At 34.1% G+C, this 20,416-nt stretch overlaps 2 protein-coding genes across 2 annotated transcripts; both read left to right on the top strand.

Annotated features, from left to right (window-relative positions):
• The first annotated feature begins 860 nt into the window (after window positions 1–860).
• On the top strand, window positions 861–9,952 carry LOC146133592 (FIGNL1-interacting regulator of recombination and mitosis-like). The gene is made up of 18 exons (XM_083397800.1): window positions 861–929; window positions 1,381–1,553; window positions 1,830–1,890; window positions 1,957–2,106; window positions 2,365–2,524; window positions 2,622–2,706; window positions 2,827–2,966; window positions 3,235–3,401; window positions 3,477–3,594; window positions 4,008–4,175; window positions 4,571–4,781; window positions 5,535–5,737; window positions 6,169–6,293; window positions 6,488–6,550; window positions 7,078–7,251; window positions 7,761–7,889; window positions 8,333–8,539; window positions 9,561–9,952. The coding sequence occupies exons 1-18, from the start codon at window positions 861–863 to the stop codon at window positions 9,825–9,827; spliced, it is 2,670 nt and encodes an 889-aa protein (XP_083253926.1). The 3' UTR covers window positions 9,828–9,952.
• A 1,004-nt stretch (window positions 9,953–10,956) lies between these two features.
• Window positions 10,957–13,658, top strand: LOC146133591 (NADH dehydrogenase [ubiquinone] 1 beta subcomplex subunit 3-like). The gene is made up of 3 exons (XM_083397466.1): window positions 10,957–11,095; window positions 11,717–11,849; window positions 13,497–13,658. The coding sequence occupies exons 1-3, from the start codon at window positions 11,046–11,048 to the stop codon at window positions 13,599–13,601; spliced, it is 288 nt and encodes a 95-aa protein (XP_083253592.1). The 5' UTR covers window positions 10,957–11,045; the 3' UTR covers window positions 13,602–13,658.
• Window positions 13,659–20,416: the final 6,758 nt, after the last annotated feature.

The raw sequence follows: 20,416 nt of genomic DNA, 5'->3' as shown, positions 1-20,416 counted from the left end.
GAGTTTTGCATAAATTCAAAAAAATAACCTTTTTAGCTAAGGGAGCCATATAAGCCACGTATTCTTTGCTGTAATTCCATGAGAGCCATATAATACTTTAACATCTAGGTAAAGGTTGGCAAAAATAGTAAATTGAGCAGGGCCTTTTATTTTATTTCAAGGACAGAGCATGCTATGCACCAAGAATAAATTAGCTTAGTTTGCGCAACTATTTTTACGGACTTCCGTTAAAAGAATAGGGCCTTTTGGATAGTAAGAGATTCCTTCAAACGGGATAACGGTCTCTTGAAACAGGTGGGATTCGCGCAAAGCGCCGAAAATTTGCTATTAGGCCTATGTATGTTAAAAAAACGAAAAATAAAGTTAAGAAAGCGGTCGTAGCCGCGTGCAGTTTTATTTGGGATCATGCTGAGAGATAATAGCTTGGATTTTATTGCAAGCAAGATTCTTGTATCAAAAAAGCCATATGGCGTCACAAAAAGAGCCATACATGATTCCCGACCCTTGTTATATAATATGTATGCTTGATTATTTTACAAGAAGAATACGGTATACGTCAACACCACAGCATAATAACCAAAAAAAATTGCAAAGTCAACGCTTACGAAGTACGCTATTCTGCAATGCAATCGTTGGCAAAAAACGGACTTCTTCACAAATCTATAATTCGATCTGCAAAATTTCCGCATTGGTGTATTTTGGCGGGAAATCACTGTGATCCAAATAGGGAAATCACCGAAACTATTTCTTGGAACAGACATGTTTTAATTTTTGCCAAGTTTAGACGATTTGAATGTACCAAAAGTTAAAGATGTAATAGAAAATAATAGTTTTTCGTTTTTCTTTTGGCACAAGTCGAAATGTCACAAGCTTCCCAAGAAGAAAATCATTTGTTTGAGGTTTTGATCAAGGACACAAAAATCCTTTTGGTAATTTATTAATATTTGAAAGTTATTGACCGGATCTCTCTTTACGCTTGTACCAATACAAAATTATTTGTATGTTTGGGTTGGTGTTCGGGTTTGGCTGGTCATAGTATTAGATTTTCCGAGATTTGCATAATTTCAATGAATTTTTGAAAAACAATGTAGCGTCATAAGTAATAATTAGTGGATAATTTGGAATTTATCGTATTGCATATTTTTACCTCGTTTTTTTTTTACATAAAACCTGTTTTGAGTTACTTTGTTAGCCGGGTAAATAGCCTCAGGAGGTGCTTTTTTGCTATTTGACCGGATCGCTCTTTTACGCTTGCACTTGTTAGTGATGTTGATTTAAACTACTTTGGTGTCCGGTGAATAGCCTCTTTGCAAATTTTTAGTTAACATTAAAGTTATATATGCTCAGTTTGTCACCCTAAGATTTAATTGTTTGTTATAGAAGTTGAATGGAATAAGTACGGCGCAAAGTGCAAATCAACTTTCAAATCTGCTGTCTTCATACGGAGATGCGATTGAAAAATTTCAGTTTGAAAATTGTGACAAGGAACTCTATGAATTTATTAGGAAATTTATTTTCAATTTAAAATTGATTGTTGTTTTTTCTATAGCAAGGTATGTTATTATAAAATAAAAAATAGAATATTACTATTTTTAGATAACACTGTGAAAACAGATTTTGCTAAAAATAGTACATTCACTTAAATAAAAGATTTAATACAAATTAACTATCACCGATAAGCGTTTCTCAGTCACTAAATATGACATATTGTTGCTAATTAGTAAAGATGTAGCTATTTAAAACACTTAATTTAAATACTTATCACAAAGTTTGATATGTAATTTTAGTTTACAAATAAATTGCATTGTTTGAGTTTGTAAACTTTTCAGCATTGACAATCTTCTGAAAGAAAACAATGGAATAAAGGTCGTACAATTAGGAATACTTAAGGTAACACTTTTTGTTTACCATGTATTTTACCTTGGTATATTCTGGGTTTAAAACTTTATCTTTTAGAATGTTGTTCAATCTGTTACCTTACTTACCAATGTGCTAAAAAAACTTTCAAAGAATATCCTTGAAAACAGTTTAAAAACAAACAGCTTGATCATTGAAGCTTCTAAACCTGTTCTGAATGTTATGCACTCTTCATACCGACATTGTAAGGTAAGATAAAAAGGTTTCTGTCTGTTTGGCTTGAAGCATCATGAAAATCTATTGTATTTTTCCAAAACATGAATACTTTTTTCCTTCTTGATGTTTTGTCTTTAATTACTTCCTTTAAAACCATACAGATTGTTTATTAAATTAGCCATAAACTATAACTAGAAAAAAATTAACAAAAATGGTCTACATTGTCTTTATGAAATGTGTTTTGTGTGCGAGTGAAATGTAAACTACAAAATTGATATCAATTTCTCACAGAATAGCCAGAAGGCTTATGGATCTAATTTTAGTTCTGCGTCCGCAAGTTTGAGAGACCTTTTCCACAGTTCTTTCGCATTGCAACGAGTTGTTGCCAGCCTGCTTAACAAGTTGCACATTACTTCAGCTGACACTGAAACTGCTGACTCTCTCAAATATTGTAAGCAGACACAACAAAAGCTACAAGAATCAAGTTTTGTGGCATTTTTTTCCGTTGTTTTTTCATTAGAAGGGTATTTAATTTTTTTAATTTACAGTGTCTGAAGCCATGTTTGAAATTTGTAAAACTGTGGATGGAATTGACAATACACTTCTTTTCTCTAGTTGGAAACTGTTTATAAAGTAAGATTTGCCTAAAAAACAGGAAAGAAAATTGATTTATAATTAAAAAAAAATTTTATAGGTACATTCTTGTGTATTTTTAATAACATGCAACAAATGTAAAACCAATTGTCTTTTTAGTTTTTTATCCTCGAGCAAAATCGCACTTGTAGGAGTCCTTGATATCAATTTCTTTCTACCAAGCTTAACAGCTGTTATAACTGCACATGTTAAACAAATAGCTCAGATTTATCTCAACAACAAAGAGCAACTTTCAACAGGTAAGATATATTATTGTATCTCAGTATAAGGCTGAATAACAAGGTAAACTATACTATTTAGTGTTAAATTCTCTAACTAGATTTTCCAGCAAATCATATTGTTTGTTTTACAAACAACCTGAAAACATCTAAATACCAAGAACATCATTTTTAAAATGTTGTTTGTAGAGTTGTTTATTTAATGGAGTTTGAAACACCTTTACAAGTTGCTTTATTTCTGCAGTAATTATAAAGCGTTTTTATTAAAAAAGTTCACTTGGATTTGCAGAAAATGCTATTAATAAAACGTTGGCAAATTTGACTAAACTATCGACATTATTTGTCAAATTGTTGCTACAACTCCATTCCGATTTTCAGTTGATTGAAAATATTGATGTTTCAAACACAATTATTAAAATGGTTTTGCGTTTTTTTGAAAATGCAAAATCATTTTTAATGCAGGTAATGATTTTTATTTAAATTGACTTTTAGAAACCATTATGTTTTTTTAAACTTTTTTTAATGTTTTAGGATGACAAAATGCCCAAAGAAAATAATTTGCAAATCCAAAATATTACAGATGAAGTGGAGCAGTGTTTAGTGGCATTATTGCCTTCACAAAGTCTCGAAAATGTGATTATTTTACCAAGTCAGTATATTATTACCTTATAGCCATAAAGTTTACAATTTTCGTCTTTAAATATTTTTGAAATTAAACATTGGTTGAATAGCAATTCTTAGATTTTCGTACTTAAAACCAAAAAAATAATATACTAGTATATATTCACATTTGCATGAATATGTCTGTAAACCAAAATGACATATACCACAGTAGGTAACATTGAGTAAATATTTTTTAAATTTCATTACAACTTATTGTTTCTCGGTTTGAATTACATTTGTTAAATTTTCTCACATAAAACCACCATTATTATATATTTACTTTTGCATGAGTATTTCTGTTAAGCAAAATGACATATTCCGAAGTACATTGAGTTAGTATTTTTTAAATTTCATTACAACTTATTGTTGTTTACTTAATACCACCATTTTGTTATCTAGCAGCAGAGCCTACTGAACCAACCAGTCCTTTGGCCCTTTTGCTTACTTCAGTTTGTTTGATCAAAATTATTGTTTCGAACAAAAACAAAGATAGTTTATCGATTTGGTTTGAAGGCGATAAGCAGCGCTGTTCACTACTGCAAGCTGTTTTTCGCTTGCTCCCCAAAGGTACTTTTTGCCATAAATAATTTTGCATAAAAGGACAACTGCACCTTTTACTGCTTCGGGACCTACTGGACTTTTCCTACCAAAATTTCGGGTGTCTATTTAATCAGTTTTCAAATTAAAAAAGGAACATTTTTTTTAAAACTTTTGCTTTTCTCTATTAATTAGTAAGATGTCTATAAATAATGTAGAAAACAACAAACTGTGTGAAATAAAATTGGTTTAGCTTGCTTGTGATGAAAAGCAAAGCAACAGCAAATATATTTCTGAAGTCTGAACTTTTATTATTTTTCCAATAAAAATTGCATTTTTAATTAATTTTTTTAAGTTGCAAAAGATTATTTTGTAAAATTTTATCAAGGCTGTTACAACACCGAATTCCCTATTTTGATTTATAGTTCATTCTGGTTTATACTTTTCTCCATTGCTTCAAATTGGCAAAAGCAAAGAGCCACTTTTTCAAGCAGTAGTTTCACATATGTGCTCCATGGCCGCTGTTTACCCTGCAAAATCAGTGCCTCACTTGGAAAATGCACTGCTGGAAAACTTGTTGTCCTCACATCCTCACAAAAACCTACTGGCATCTGATTTGTGGTGTTTTGTAGCCAGGTCAGAGGTGTTTTACTTAAAAACAATCACTGTCATATTCTAATTTAATAGGCAAGCTAATTGATAAGCTATTACCATGATGGTTTTATGTTGTGTTCCAGATGTAAACCTTTTTTTAAAGCGCTGAATAACTAAATAAACTTAAGATTGCAGGCTGCCAATAAAATTGAGTGTTTAAGTTTATTGGCTTGATTTGCTATAACGTAGAAACAAAAAATTAAGTTTTAGCACCTTAATAAGTAAATTTTAGTTTAGATCTGCATTTGACTTTCAAGAATATAAACAATTAAATCCAGATTTAAAAAAAAAAGTTAAAAAAACTTGTTTTAGTTTCAATAAAGCAATATGGCGCAGGCTGAAACAATTTAACCAAAGGTTAGGGATGTCTGATAATATCAGAATGGTTCCGATACTCTACACCAAGTTGTAGTATTGGTACTTGTCTGATACTACGTTGGTAGAGGTGCTGATCCAATACTGAATTACTAAATGCTATAAATTGCATCTGATTTCTAGCTTCAAAGGTAAAATTAATAAAAAGTAAGTTGGTTAACAACTGAAGGTTACTCACAACACTAAAGCAAAAAACACTGAAGCAATTTTTGGTCGAATAACTTGAAAAAAGTACAGTTTACCGGTTTTAAAATATATAGGGCCACATCTAGCCCGCTTTCCGTAGTTTAGTGGTTGCAGTTACTCAGCTAATTTTGTTTGTTGTTTTGTTTTATTTTCCTTGTTTTGTTTTGTATTTAGGCAGAACCCCTCACTTTGTGCCAAGCATGTAGCAATGCTTGCAGAGGTTTTATCGTCTGACCAAACGCCAGTACTTTATTTGGACAAAGTTGGTATGCTGTTGCAACGGCTATTTAGGCTTCTTCAACCAAATGTGCAAAAGGAAATGATTTCAAGACATCCATTTAATGATAAAAGGAATTTAAAGTTATGGCAATTTTTAGGTTGGTTGCCATTATCTGCTTGCACTTTTGGTACTGTGCTATGGTTTTAGGTTATTTTAATTAACAAATATAATGTTAACGTTTCCTACTGTTAATGCGGAAGCCAAATTTATTTAATAAAAACATTATGAGCATAAAATGAACTTTTACATCAGTAAATGCTATTATTTGTCTTTGATGTATTTTATTTTCATTAAAAATTCATGTTTTTTTTTGAAGAAAGTTTTGTGATAAACTTTAAATTTAACACCAATATTTTCCTTAGATTTTTTAGAAGTTTAAACTGTAAATCTATTTCTTAAGAATACAAAAAAAGTAAAAATATTTCACAAAAAATTGAATATTTTTTTAAGAATAATAATTTAGTAAAAAAAAATATTTAGTTACAAATTTATGCAAAATTATGTACATAAAAAAATCTGGTTATATAGGTCCACAATTTGTGGAAAATGCCTCAGATCCTTACAAGGTTGTCGGCAAAGTTATGGAAAACACAACAAGTTTCCTTAAAATGTTTGTGGAGAAAAAAGGTTCAACCAAAGAACTTTCATATCTGGTGGGTTGTAGGTCAAGGTAGTGGCTATTTACAATTTAATTTGCATTCATTGATCACTTCAAACAGTATTAATGTTTGGTTTGGAAGTTTTTTACACTAAGTATAATACAAGAGCCATTAAGATCACTCCAAATTTTTTTATTAATTCTACATTGGTAAACTTTTTTTTTATTTTAATGTCAATTTTGCTTCAGCTTCCAGCCCTCAAAGCATCATCAAACATTTTATCGAAACACAAAGACAAAATACACCCAAAGGTTTGTCTAACATATTGGAACAATTATTTAACATTTTAGTCTTTACAGACCAAGTTTAGCGTTTCCAGATCGACTTTAGACGGCCACCTAGTTTTTGTTGGCTTTTTCAGATATTTGGTTTAGCAGGATATAAACCTTTTGGCGAGATGGGGCAACTAAAACATTTACGAAGATAAACTGTTATTAGTGAAAGTCATTCTGACAATTTAATTATTTAACCCCATAAATAGTAATTAGAAGTTATAGAGGGGATTTCGACTTCTAATATCAATTAACCATTTAATAGCAACTCACTTTTCGGGATTCTTTTAAATGTTGTGTATTTTGTTAACGTTTAAATGCTATCTCATCTGTTTATTTTTTAAGTAGGCTATTTTAAAGGCCAATTTTCATTTTTTTGTTACCGTCTTTTGTTTAAAAACCATGGACAACATTGAAACGATAGTAAAAAGTATAAAAATCACTGTCGCGCACTGTCGCGATGTCATTTTCCGAATGTTTTTCCTCCACCATCTTTATTTCCACAGCACCCAGACCTGCTTACAGCCGCTTCGGCTTTCGGAACAGGCCTACTCCACCTCTGGCTCTCCCTCCCGGTCGATTGTGACGTCACACAGGCCCTTGTGACGTTGTACTCTGACGTGGCTGGTTGCGTCACTGGCCTGTTGACCCTTGTGTACGACAACGCAAGTTTGCGAAAGGCAAGTGCTCCTTAAAAAAATTAATAAATTTTAAATAAATTACCGAGTTTTTTAAGTTTGGAGAAAAACAACACGTTTGAAGTAAAACAGAATACTGTATATACGGCAAGGGTAGTATTTTTAAACTTTTTTGGTTAAAAAATCATTCAACTAATCTCTACAAAAATATAACACGATGGTCATTTTTTAATTTGGAAAAGTTTCACACGATTTGAAAGCGCTCAGGAATGCAGATAACGCTTGCTATAATCAAAATTTATATCTACTCCTAAAGAAAACCAGAATAATACAAGAAATTCAATGTATTTCTAAACCAACCACCCGAACAGAAGCAGCAGACGATTTTTTTTTTTTGATTTCTGAATATACTTTTTTGCTGTTTTTCTTTTTTCTAATTAGGCAAAAAAGAAATGAATAATTAAAGTAATATAAATTTAGCGAACCGAAACATTTCTAAACATTAATTTTCCGAACAAGTTTTTCCTTTTTCAGTTGTTTGTTTATCACAGATAACCAAGAAAGCTTTGCAAATCGTCGACTTTAATAAATGGCCAAACAACGAGCTTTGCCTTCTTCTCTTCCGTCTCGTGGAAATGTGCGAAGCGTTCAAGGCCCTACAACTCTCGGTTGATATTCAGGTGGAAACCTACTTTTGCAAAACTTTTGATTTTTTGGCAAAACCCTTAAATTTTTCCCGTTAATGCAGCTAGATATACGACAAGACGAGAGGTAGCGATATCACGAGTTTTCAAACGTTTTTTTCACACGTTTGCCGATTCAACGAGCTATGGCGTAAAAAAACGTTAAAGCAAATTTTAGCTTAGTATCGCGATACAAATAAGTTTTTCTCGTTGATTATGTCGCCCGAAAAAAAACAACATATTTTTGGACACATATGGTTTGTCCGAATTATTATTTCTTTGTTGTTTTTTGTTTTCTTTATTACTTTTTATTATATCAAAATAACGACGTAATTTTTTTTAATGAATAAAATGGCAAGTATCGGACATGCCCAACCTTGAGCCTAATTAATAGTAAAAATAACACGATTTTAAACGTAAAACGTGATGTTACTTCACAGCATGATCTCGTGTTGTTATGGCGACGGCTCATTCTGAGGTCAGAGGTCAACTGGCACCTCAACCACGCCACCCTGCGGTCGTTCGAGCGCTTCTCGCGCGCCACCAAACATCCGCAAGTGGTCGCCCGCGTGTGCACCAGCGAGCAGTCACGTGACCTGGATGACGTCACGAAAATCGGCGCCTCGGTGAAATCGCATCTAAAACGAGTAAGGCGCTTTGACATGTGGTAGAAAACAATAATAAATTGAGCTATTTATCTCAAGATTTGCACGTAACACGATTAGATTGCTAAAGATTGTTTTTTGTCATGTTTAAATGAGACCAGGGGTCGCCAACTATGGCCCGCCGGCCAGAACCGGCCAGCTGTGTTAATGTTGTCGGCCAGCAGCAATTCCCTAATGAAGATAAAGTATAAATTGTTGTTGGGTGCAATTTAACACAATCGTTTTAAAACAAATTAAATTGAACGACAATTACATAAAGCTTGCTACCGTTTTTGATCAATTTATTAGGTTTACATTAATTTAACTATAAATAAGTTAAACAAAGATTGACGCAATTTTTATTTGTCCGGCCCGCGATTGTCAATCCTTATAGTTATCCGGACCTTTCTGAAAATAGTTTGATGATCCCTGGTTTAGACTTAAATCTATAGCAGAGGGTTCCAACCGGGGGTACTCGTACCACTTGGGGGTACGAGATTGAACAACAAGGGGTACGAAGATCCCTGGGCCACAGAGCAGCTTTTCAACGATTTCATAAGAGTACAGTTTTATTTTGGGATTGTAAATGATATTGTGCCATTACAGTCTAAAAACAATTATCTACAAATAAAATTTTGTTATTTAGTAAGAAACCTTTTTGCGTTTTTCTAACTGCAGATATTTTACGTGTTGCCTTAAGTGTATAATCGACCATCATTTGAGCGAATTTTGCCAATGAAGCAGCAACAATTATCTCAATATAGTGACAAACAAAATACCTGACATTTAATTTCTTTCGATTGTTTTGTAATTTTTAAGTGAAATATCGGTTTAACTTTGAATTGAGCTATAAAATCAATGTAATTTAGAAAAATATATATAAGAAAAATTCGATCGGAATTTTTTGGGGGGTACGAAGAACGCTCTGACCTGACAAAGGGGTACGAGCAGCAAAAAGGTTGGGAACGCCTGGTCTACAGTCAGCTAATGAATAAATATACTTGCATTTTTGTTTTACTTGCAGAGCATCGACCCACTTCCAAACGGATTGACAATCCACGACGTTGTTCGACAAAACGGGCGGATATTGTTGGAAGCAGATACCACCACCAATTCCGACGTCATCAGTGACGTAATTATGTCGTCAGAATCGCTCTCGGATGTCGTGCAGCTGATCGGAAAAAACGCTGCTAGACTGGGCGAGTTTTCGGCGGGAGATTTCAACTCGAATCTACTCGACTCTTTGAGAAACTCGGTTGCCGAAATTACTAGCGTTTTACCCAAATCGTAAAAGTGGTTAGAAAAAATCGGACTGTGCTTATCTGTGTCAAGACTAAAGAATGTTTATTTTGAAGTTACATTGATGTTGATAGTTTTTTTTACTCTAGTGGTCAGTCTGGTCGCCAACCTTTTTGAAACTAAGGGCTACTTAACCTACTTTATTGCAGAGCTTCGTACTCGGGACTCGACGAAGTCGAACAAACTCGAGCCTTGAGTCTGACATGCGACGCACAGTAATTCGAAACACATAAGGCCGCAAACCACAAATCGTATACGTCAAGTAGCATATATGTGCAGTGTTTACGCATTTTGGGTAGATAAGTTATACGACACCCCTATGAATGGATGGAAAATACTCCACATATAGTAAGTCCTTATTTTCACCAGGACATCCCGCCATATTCTTCATAAAATTTAAACTAAGATTTCAATGCATATTTGTGCACGTCATCGAAAGTTTCCATTGGCTACTTGTTTTAGTGTTTCCGTTATGACGTAACTTTGTAAAGGCATCTCTGAAAGTTTTAAGCGTCCGGTAAAACATAATTTAACTTTTACCACTGCTGGGTAGTGATATATTATTGTATTGTTATGCTGATTTCGATGGCTACCTCTGACATAAAAATAGCATGTGGTTAACATTGAACATTATATGTTCCCACTTAATACGTGGTAGCCTACTATTCAACGTAGTTTTGCGAGTTTAGTACCAATTCCTAGAGAATAAAAACTCAGAGATTTTTAAATCTTGCAAGAAAACGAAACCGCCTCCTAAACCAGAGGCCATCAAACTTTTGATTATAAAGGGCCGTATAACTGTACGGATTAAATATGGCATGCCCGATATAAAATTTAGAAAATAAATATTACTTGACATAAACTGTTCTACTGAGCTTAGTATAACTACGTTCATTTTAAATTTTCATCAAATTTAGTTTGGATTTGCAATCCACAACATTTCGACCGTATTCATAATGCTGTGGACCTGAAGAACAAAACAGTTTTTACAGGGAAAGTTTTTAACAAAAAGATTTTAAACTGTTTTGTTTTTACTGACTGATTTTTAATTTTGGAAAATTTTACTGGCCAGAAGGATTTGTAATTTTCGGCGACGCGTCAAGAGAAACGCGTCGCGACACGCGACACGAAATAAAAAGTTAGGTCAAAGTTTGTATTTTTGCTGCAAGAGTTAAAAACTACTCAATTTTAAACGGAAAAGTGGCTTGAGATGGGTTACATTTGGAGTGAAATCCCGAAAGAATACAAGCCCGACCCTTCGTAAGTATCAAGGAATGAGTTGTTTTCATTTTTCCACCACCCTTAGTTTGTCGACTGCGTAAATGACTTTGCTCCAACTCAAGTCAAATGACTAAGGTCCAACTCAACCCTTTTTTAGAATTGACTTCAGTCCTAGTTAAGTCTTTTACACAAATGACCAAAACCCAACTCAAATATACTTTCTTGAATCTTGACCTGAGTAACCTCAAGTAATTTTACCCGAAAGAGTTTAGTCAAGTCCCAGTGATTTGATAACAGTGTCTCAAGTCAAGCTATTTATTAATCTGGTCATTGACTCGAGCTTTCCATAGTGGGTTATTGTTTGCTTGGGTGCAACCTTATTAAGAACAAGTTCACAACCAGATAAAATGTAACTTGATTCACAACTAATGAACTCAATTGTTTGAAACTGTTACAACAATGGGCGCTGGTCTAGAATCCTACCACAGCGTTTGAAACAATAACCCTAACCCAAATAATGTTTGGGTTGGTAGAATTCTAGACCAGCACCCAACATTGTAAACATTAAAATTCATTAATGAGTAAGTATAACAAATGAGTATAGAATTTTTGTTTTTGTTTCAATACATAGGCTAAAAATTATTGTCATTTATTTTGCAGCAAATGGAAAATTGAAGGAACTCCATTTGAAAATGTCCAAAAAAGGTTGAATGCAAAGGGACTCCATAATCCATGGTTGCGCAATGAAGTCTGGGTCTATTCAATGAGCAATACACACTACACACTGAAAAATGTATGAGTAGATTGTTGTAAAACCCAAATGCCAGATTTGATTATAATTTATGACGGTAATTGGCTGTATTCTTTGGCAGGGGTCACCCAAAATTTTTTACCACAAATTAGTAGTAAATTTACGTAGAATTGTACATGTACCGACACATACTGGCTAGGTTAACATGAGGTATCCCCAGTTACAATGCATTTTCCTCGGGTCATTCTAGTATGGCCTAGGGCCCTGATTGCAAAATCCCAATCAAATGAGTTCAGCTTACTCTTGAAGTTTGATCTGATTTTTTGTATTCGAATTGTAAACACGCTTATACTGAAACTCGATTTGTCACAATGTTATGGATATTTATTCGTATTTTTATCTTTGTTTAGCTTACAAATTAGTTTCGTTCTCATTGGTTTAATAGTTCTTCCGTTTCGTCTATTGTTTTCGATTTTTTCACATGTGAGGTGATGCCTATTAAAGCGGGTATCTAACAAAACTTTATAAACTTTGAGTAAATATAGTAGTCTCAGGATGAAAAACACAGGTTAAGAAAACCTTTACTTTTATTTTTTGATTGCAATTATTTGGCCATTTTAACATTTTTTAAATTGCAACAAAACAGAATGGATTCTGCCAAAGTAAAAAAACACACCTAGGTAATATAATATTACAAACTCATGCTGTGCTTTCCAGTGTTGTAAACAAGTCATTTTAAAAAGACTTCAAGTCCCAGTCAAGTTATTTGTAAAATAACTTAAGTCCAAGTCAAGTCTTTTCGAATAAATAACAAGTCAAGTCCCAGTCCAAGTCATCATTTGCGCAAGTCAAGTCATAATTAGAGCAAGTCAACTTCAAGTCATGTCCTTGTCATAAAAATAAAACGTTAAACCCATTAGAATTTTAACTCGTATGATTATGAACAATAACTGAACTAAAAAATAAGGAAAAGGGAACATAGAACAAGCATTTTGTTTTTTGTGCAAAAATTTGGACAAATAGCTCAATTTTAATAAAAAAATACTTAAAGAAATGCTTTATTTCAACCCAAGTCATTTGTTCAAAAGACTTAAGTCAAGTCAAGTCATTTGTCCGAAAGACTTAAGTCAAGTCCAGTCATTTTGCCCAAATGACCAAGTCAAGTCATTTAAAAACAATGACTTAAGTGCACTTAAGTCAAGTCATTGACTTAAGTCATTACAACACTGGTGCTTTCCGAATGAGGAATATATAAAGCGTATGAGAAACAGAAAACTTGTAACACCAAATGTACCGCCATTGCTTTTCCAGCTAGCATTTGTTTTCCATATAGTCGCAGCTTTCTCATGGCCCAATGCAAAACAACGTAGAAATTTGACATGCTGCATGGTCTACTTCTTAGGTTCTTGGGGACAAAAAACATCGATAACATAATATTACTAAGTAGACTGCATATGTGTTTGCAACATTTATCCATAAAGTGGATTAACCAATGCTATTTATTGGACTAATCAATGCTATTTAGTTGAGTTACTAGATAAAACATTTGGTTACGTTCACAATTACGCTTACAAATAATATTTTAAAAATTTCTAAGAATTGCTTTTTCTAAAAATTAGTTTTAAATGTTTTAACTGTGGATATTTTAGGTACATATATCTTAAAAGTTTTTTGCTTTTTTGTTTCTAGTTATTTTCAAGAGGTCTTATCCCTGGCTTTGCACTTTTCTGTGGAGCACTCGCTGTCGAGAAGATGTTTTTTTCCAAATCTAACCATGATGATGAACACCATTGACATTTTTTTGGGTCCTTTCTGTTTTTCTTATCCAATACAGTTTACCAAGTCAATTTACTGATTCTTGTTTTATGTGAGAACATTTGGATGTCAAAACTTTATATCGATACCCAATGAAGCTTGATAATAAATTTTAAAGCCAAAAAGGTTGAGTAGATCGACATCACCTTGATTAGGACGTTTTGATACGAGCTTGTATCATCTTAGGTGATGTCGTATCGAAACGTCGTAATCAAAATGATGTCCTACTCAACCTTTTTGGCTTTGCAATTTATTATCAAGCTAAATTACAGATCCGTCCATAGTGTACCCACCTAATGATGTCATTACTATGCTAACAACAACATAGACAAAAATTGAAATGATCAATGGTAATTTTTTCACGTTATTGGGCCCAAATTTCCTTTGCCGCTAATAAGTCGGGCGCTGGTCTAGAATCCTACCACAGTTATAAAAGAAATGCACAATATTTGGGTTAGGGTGCGAGTTTGGGTGTGGGTGGGTCAAGTGTTATTATATTCTTTATTTAATAATAATACTTGACCAACCCAAACCCTAACCCAAATAATGTGCGTTGTGGTAGGATTCTAGACCAGCGCCATAAGTCGTTTTAAGTTGTTAACTTTCTATTTTTCGGATGAATGTACTTTTTAAGATAGAAATTGCTGCATTAGATTGTAAATCATGGCTGAAATTCCCATATCATTTTGATGTCGGATCGCAACTAATACCACTATAGTATCGGACAAGTACTGATACTTCCACTAAGTTACTATCGGTTATCGGCTCAATTTCAGATATTATCGGACATCCTCCGTAAGAAGAGAAAACATAGTTTGCTGCGTTTGCAAAGAGCAGATCTGTGTTGTGTCCCGCGTGGGGGCAACAGCGCGTTGGTGCTGCGTCGCTGCTCGATTTTTTAAACTTTATCAGAGCAGGCGTAAGCTAATACTGAAAACTCCAGCATAAGTATAATTGTCGTTTATAAATAATCTGTTGCAAGCTAGTGGGTTCAGTGAATATTTAAATTAGACTTGAAGAAAGTAATATCTAACGTATTTTATTTGGAAGGTGCTAAAGACTTTACAGGGAGTTACGACAGTTCTAAATGACTTGTTTACAATTCTGTTGTTTATTGCCGCAAAGTTGCCTAATACGTGACGCTACATAATTAAGTCTCAATTGCAGAATGGCCAATGGCAACAAATTACTAGGTATGCTGTAAACAGGGGCGGATCCAAGTCCACGCATTTTTACGCGCTACGTACGATTAGACTGAATCTCAGATGCATATTGCGCTTGTGCATGTCTTTGCTCGAGAACAACAGGTGTTTTATTATGGCGTAATTTTGTGACATCATTTCTAAACTTTGTTCTGTTTAGCAATCAGGCGTCAAAAATGGCTCAAGATGGATTGTATTCAAACAGTTGCTGTTTTAATCCTAAAATTGTCTGAATGTGTATAAGTTGCTGCAATCAAAATCAAGTTATCCGAAAATGCAAAAATTATCTGCTATTACTTCTCTGTTTAGTTGCGCAATAAAAGTCGAAGTTTGTTGGGCCCTTGAAAATTAGGTATGCTATGAAAAGCCTTTCGACAATTGGCCAGGACAAGGACATCGCGCAGTGCAATGCCTGGCCGTATGCGTTGCTCAAATCTGTGAACGTTTCCCACGGCGTTTAAACGTTGTTAGAATTTCCAGTTATACAAGCTGCGTATGGAAACCAAAAAAACATCCTTTTACCGCGTATGGCAACAAAATATTGACCGACATCATCAGCTATACGTGCAGTCCATTTTACTTCAATTATTTGTAAGTAAGTTATCTCAAATACCAGATTATCTGCTATAAGCCAACTATCCTTATATCAACATCCCCCAAAAAATACATTTTCTCCCTACCCCCTGGTTGAGCAAAATAAAATCTGCCTGATGTTTAGCCACAAACGTTTTTTCAACGGTTGTCAATGCCAAGAAAACAAATATTGACGCAGGCAAGTTTCGTTTTCAAGAAAAGAGAGGGGCCTGTTTTGCCTGGCTCCCCTACTTGTATACTTATAGTAGGGGCTGCCATATTTTCAGCACCCAAAAAGAGGACATTTTTGCCGGCTAGTAAAATTGAGTTTGATTATGTTTTAAATTTCCTTGGATAGTTGCAGGCAAAAGTAAAAGTTAGAAAAACAGACAAAAAACAACAAATCAAAAATTGTTTTTAAGATTCAGCCCATGAATAGCCTACTTTGCGGGCATTATAATGTATAGCTTATTTTGCTTTATGCTTATATAAATTAAAGAATAATAAAGAAAAAATGAAAGCATATGCTGAGAACTACCTGTATGCTATGGACCAGTGGTCGGCAAACTTTTCTGTCGCGGCCCAAAGTACTCTTTTCAGAGCTATTGAAGGCCCCCTACATAAAACCAATACGAAACAGTGGCGGATTTAAGATAATGGATTTTAAGGTCAATTATTACACAGTGATTTATGCCCGAAACACTGCCATATAATAATGTAAAAAATACTATAAAACGAAGAATACACGCGCGAAGCGCGAAAAAATTCTAAAAATCAAGCAACTAACTCGAAATGCTAAAAAGAGGATATTTGGGCATTTTTGAGAGTCTGCGGAGGACCAATCACTTTTCTCAAGAAAAGAGGACAAATTCTCCTTAAAGATGGACATATGGTAGGCCTACAGCCCTAGATTATAGTTGTGCAATAAAGTAAAAAAAAAATTTGGCTTTTCACATTTTTGTATGCTATAAAAAGAGTTTCGACAATCGGTCAGGAGGCCATGGCGCACTGCAATGCCTGGCCGTATGCGTTGCCCAAATCTGTGAATACTTCCCACTGCGTTTAAACAATTGTTATTGGAATGTAAAATTTCCGGGAACAAAAAGCTGCGTATGGAACAAAGAAATCGTATAACCATGTATGGCAACGAAAGATTGACCGACACCATTAACTAACTCGCAGTCGATTTTACTTAGTCCGTTATTAGCGAGCGGCTGTTTAGGCCTACTTACCTTCAAAGTATTATAGTCACAATTGTGGATTTCAAGAAGGCCAACATTTGCAAAATGTAAATATTTTTTTAATTTGCTTGACAAGACGAACACTGCAAGACAACCTTAATATCTGAAATGTTTTAGTTCAAATTAACATCGTTGTTGTACGGGTTGCGACTGATTGTAAACGGTGCTTTAAAATAGTAAAATACCGAATGCCCTTTAAACTGGCACCGGAAAATGATTGTAACATGAACGGCATATATATTCATATGGCAGTCTATCTGAAAATAAGTTATTCTGGTATTTATTTGTTTACGGACGTTTCGGCTACAAATCCAAGAAACCTTCAACAGGGAATGTAACAACACCTCGCAAAGTAAAAAGTCACAGAAGAGGTTTTACGTAGGATGGTTACATTCCTCGATAAACTTCTTGTCAGTGGCCTATTAACTATGCCTGGTAGCAACAGCGTATTTATATGGTAGTTTAATAAAACGAAACAGTTTGAATTATAGCTGACCGGTAGGCCTATAGTTAATTTAAATATTTTTCTCATTTGGCGAAAGGATGCAAAATGACAATACAGACGTTTTATTAAACTAATTGGGCCATATGCCATTTCGGAAGTCGGCAGCTAGTTTTGTGGTGGTTTTTCACTGGCATATATTGTATCAAAATAAAACGCAATGGAGCTAACGTCAAGCCTACAAAGCCTATCCTTGTATGTTATACTGTTTGGACTCTACTCGTAGTATAGGCCAATAGTTTACTGGTTAGCATGTGTGCTATTCGATGCTATTTGTGCGAAAAGATTAAGCCTGACAACAAGGCTACAAATTATTGTACTGATGTTTCTATTTTTTCTGAAATTGTCGCCAATTGTAAAATAAGCTGCAAATAACGACAAAGTTATTATATATGTAGGACATTTGTTTTTATTTAAACTGACGGCGGCGTACCTCCACTTCATTAAGTATTGATTTGCGAACAAGTTTTTTAATCTAAAGATGTCCAAAATCCAGTTATGGGCAATTTGGAACAAATAAATTCAAAAGAGTTTTTTTTGAGAATAGCAGGCTTAATTTTTAATCCGGGAGCCTCAAACGGCAAAAGGTAAGTCAAATATTTGTTTTCTATCTATTATCGGTGTGTATTTGTGCACATTAATAGGCCTGCCTATATGCCAAGTCTTATGGCCACTTTAAAACTAACCAAGTTGTTATTTACTATTAGGCCTACTACTAAACATCGCTAAATATTTAACTACATTATTGTTTCGCATAGTTTGTAGCATGGTAATAGTTATATTACCAGCGCAATTAGGTGCCTTTAATTATGCAACCTTAAAAAAGGACCTAAATTTACCTATGAAAAAAGGAATACTCAATTAAAAAAGGTCTATTTTAACTCCAGTCCTAAATTTATAGAGTTAAGTGCCAATGCAAGTAATTAAAATTGTTACAGCTGTCCGATCCACAGCGATACATCTACTTAAACCATTGTAACACTGCGACATTACTTTAGAGACTTTGCTACGTAAAGCACTGCGCACCTTCGTGGTAGATAGCACACAAAATGTAAAGTCGGTCGATTATTTAGGTCTGTTATGATTCTTTAAGATCATGACTCAAATTACCTTAGATACTTTATTTTAACCCTTTAACTGCTGCGGGCTCATAGATGGGCGCAACGACCACCAGCCATTTTTACTACCATAAAACGCTTATTAATGTAATTAAAATGTGAAAACTTCATGTAGGGAAAGATTTTACCAAAAGCCATATAAGCGCAGTCCATTTTACTGCATTTATCTGTAACTAGATGTGCATATTCTGCGTTGCTATTTACTTACCTTCAACTTATTATTGTTAAATTGATTTCAAGAAGGGCAACATTTGCAAAACGTACTCGTTTTTTAAGTTGTTTGGCAAAAAGGGCACTGCAAGACAACCTCAATTTTAGAATTTTTTTGAGCTCAAATTAACATCGTTGTTCCACGGGTTACGACATATGAAAAACAATTCTTTAAAATAGTAAAATACCGAATACCCTTTGAACTGGCATCCGGATATGATTGTAACATTACCAGCATATATATATTACGACAGTCTAATAAAGCGAAACAGTACGAATTATTGCGTTTAGTTATTGTTATTTTTTCTCATTTGTAGAGAGGAAGTATTTTTCTCATTTGTAGAAAGGATGCAAAACGGCAATGCAGACGTTTTAATGAATTAATTACGCCATGCCATTTCGGAAGTCGGCAGCTAATAACCGAAAGGAAAAGGCTTATGGTTGGGGTTTCACAAGGATGTTTGCATCAAAATAAAACGCAAAGGAGTGTTATTGCCAAAGCCTATATAAAATATACTTGTATGTGATACCGCTTGCACTCTAGGCCTCTAGGGAACCTCTCGTATAGTAAGCCAATATTTTACTGCTTAGCATGTGAACTGTTCAGTGCTACTTGTATGAAGAATATATGAGCAAAGCAACACGGCTATAAAGTTTTGTATTGATGTTTCTATTTTCTAAAATTATTTGCCAATTATAATATTCTGTAAATAAATTTAGGCCTAAGTAAAGGTGATTTGCGAACAAGTTGTTTAATCTGAAGATGTACACAATCCAGGTATTGGCAATTTAGAACAAACCAATTCAGAATTTTTTTTGAGAATAGCATTTGTTTTTTCAATCCGGCAGTCTCAAACGGTTTTAAAAGGTAAGTCGATTTTTTGTTTCCTATTTATCGTAGGTTTGTAGGCCTATTTTTGCACATTTGAATCTTTGCAATGTCTGATTAGGGATGACTAAATTGTGGAACTTTAAATTAATTAAGTTTCTATTACTACCGTGCTACTGCTGAACTGCGCTAACTATTAAACTACATTATCCTTTCGCATAGTTTGTACCAGGTCTGCGGAGTCGAGACTCAGTGGAGTCGGTGTTCAACATGCGCATGCGCAGTGCCAAATTTGGAAACCGATGGCCGCAAATTGTAAAAGTGGAAGTAAAGGGTACAATATTTCCGACCATGTATAATTGTGGTTAGATAAGAAAATTATGACACCCCTATAAGGCTATGAGTAAAGAGTCGGACTCGGTTCTTTTTTAATTTAACCGACTCCATAGCACCTGGTTTGTATCAGGGTAATTTTTATTTTACGAGGGCGATTGTAGGTACCCTAAAACGGAACAAAAGTAGCCTATGGAAAAAGGGAATAGACCTTTTCTGGTACGTGCGATTTTTCTCAACGGATTTTCGTGGAAAGCACCCAGGTAAGTGAGTCTATTGTGTTTCCTGATAATGCCTTAGATATCAAAAATATAATCATGTTCGTCACGGTAGAGTAATGGTCACGCACGATTGCGTTAAACAAAGTTAGTTCGTTTTTAGTTTCGAATATAAAAAGTAAACAAATTTTCAGATTTCTTTCGTAGAGTTTAGACGCTTCGCTTGAACAATTTAGTTGATAAATAATCTCAAAATTGCCAACAAATTATATTGATAAATCATACTATGTATATAAAACCTGCCAAGTTACCAACCAACTAAATCCGCTACAATCATTTCAACTAGGGTTCCTTTTTATCCCGGATTTTTTTACATTTTTTTTAACAAGATTTAAATAAATAAAGCAACCCAGGAAACGACTTTTATAGGTTTGGTACTTTTATTCTTCTTTATAACAGTCAAAAATGACTATTTATTTTAAAGTTTTGCTATGTTGCGGAATAACCTATAAAAGTCCCGGCTTCCCGTGGAACATTCTTGGAGGGGAACACTATTTACAATCCTGAA

Source organism: Ascidiella aspersa, chromosome 9 (genome assembly GCF_963924565.1).
Source record: "Ascidiella aspersa chromosome 9, kaAscAspe10.2, whole genome shotgun sequence".
In the NCBI taxonomy this organism is placed as follows: Eukaryota; Metazoa; Chordata; class Ascidiacea; order Phlebobranchia; family Ascidiidae; genus Ascidiella; species Ascidiella aspersa.
The sequence above is the reverse complement of the archived record's forward strand: the minus strand, read 5'-3'. Positions and strand labels throughout refer to the sequence as shown.

Coding starts and splice junctions, on each gene's coding strand:
- LOC146133592 (XM_083397800.1), top strand. CDS start 861: ATGTCACAAGCTTCCCAAGAAGAAAATCATTTGTTTGAGGTTTTGATC. Junction 6,551..7,077: donor AAGACAAAATACACCCAAAG/GTTTGTCTAACA, acceptor TTATTTCCACAG/CACCCAGACCTGCTTACAGC. Junction 7,890..8,332: donor AACTCTCGGTTGATATTCAG/GTGGAAACCTAC, acceptor GTTACTTCACAG/CATGATCTCGTGTTGTTATG.
- LOC146133591 (XM_083397466.1), top strand. CDS start 11,046: ATGGGTTACATTTGGAGTGAAATCCCGAAAGAATACAAGCCCGACCCT. Junction 11,096..11,716: donor GAATACAAGCCCGACCCTTC/GTAAGTATCAAG, acceptor TTTATTTTGCAG/CAAATGGAAAATTGAAGGAA. Junction 11,850..13,496: donor CACACTACACACTGAAAAAT/GTATGAGTAGAT, acceptor TTTTGTTTCTAG/TTATTTTCAAGAGGTCTTAT.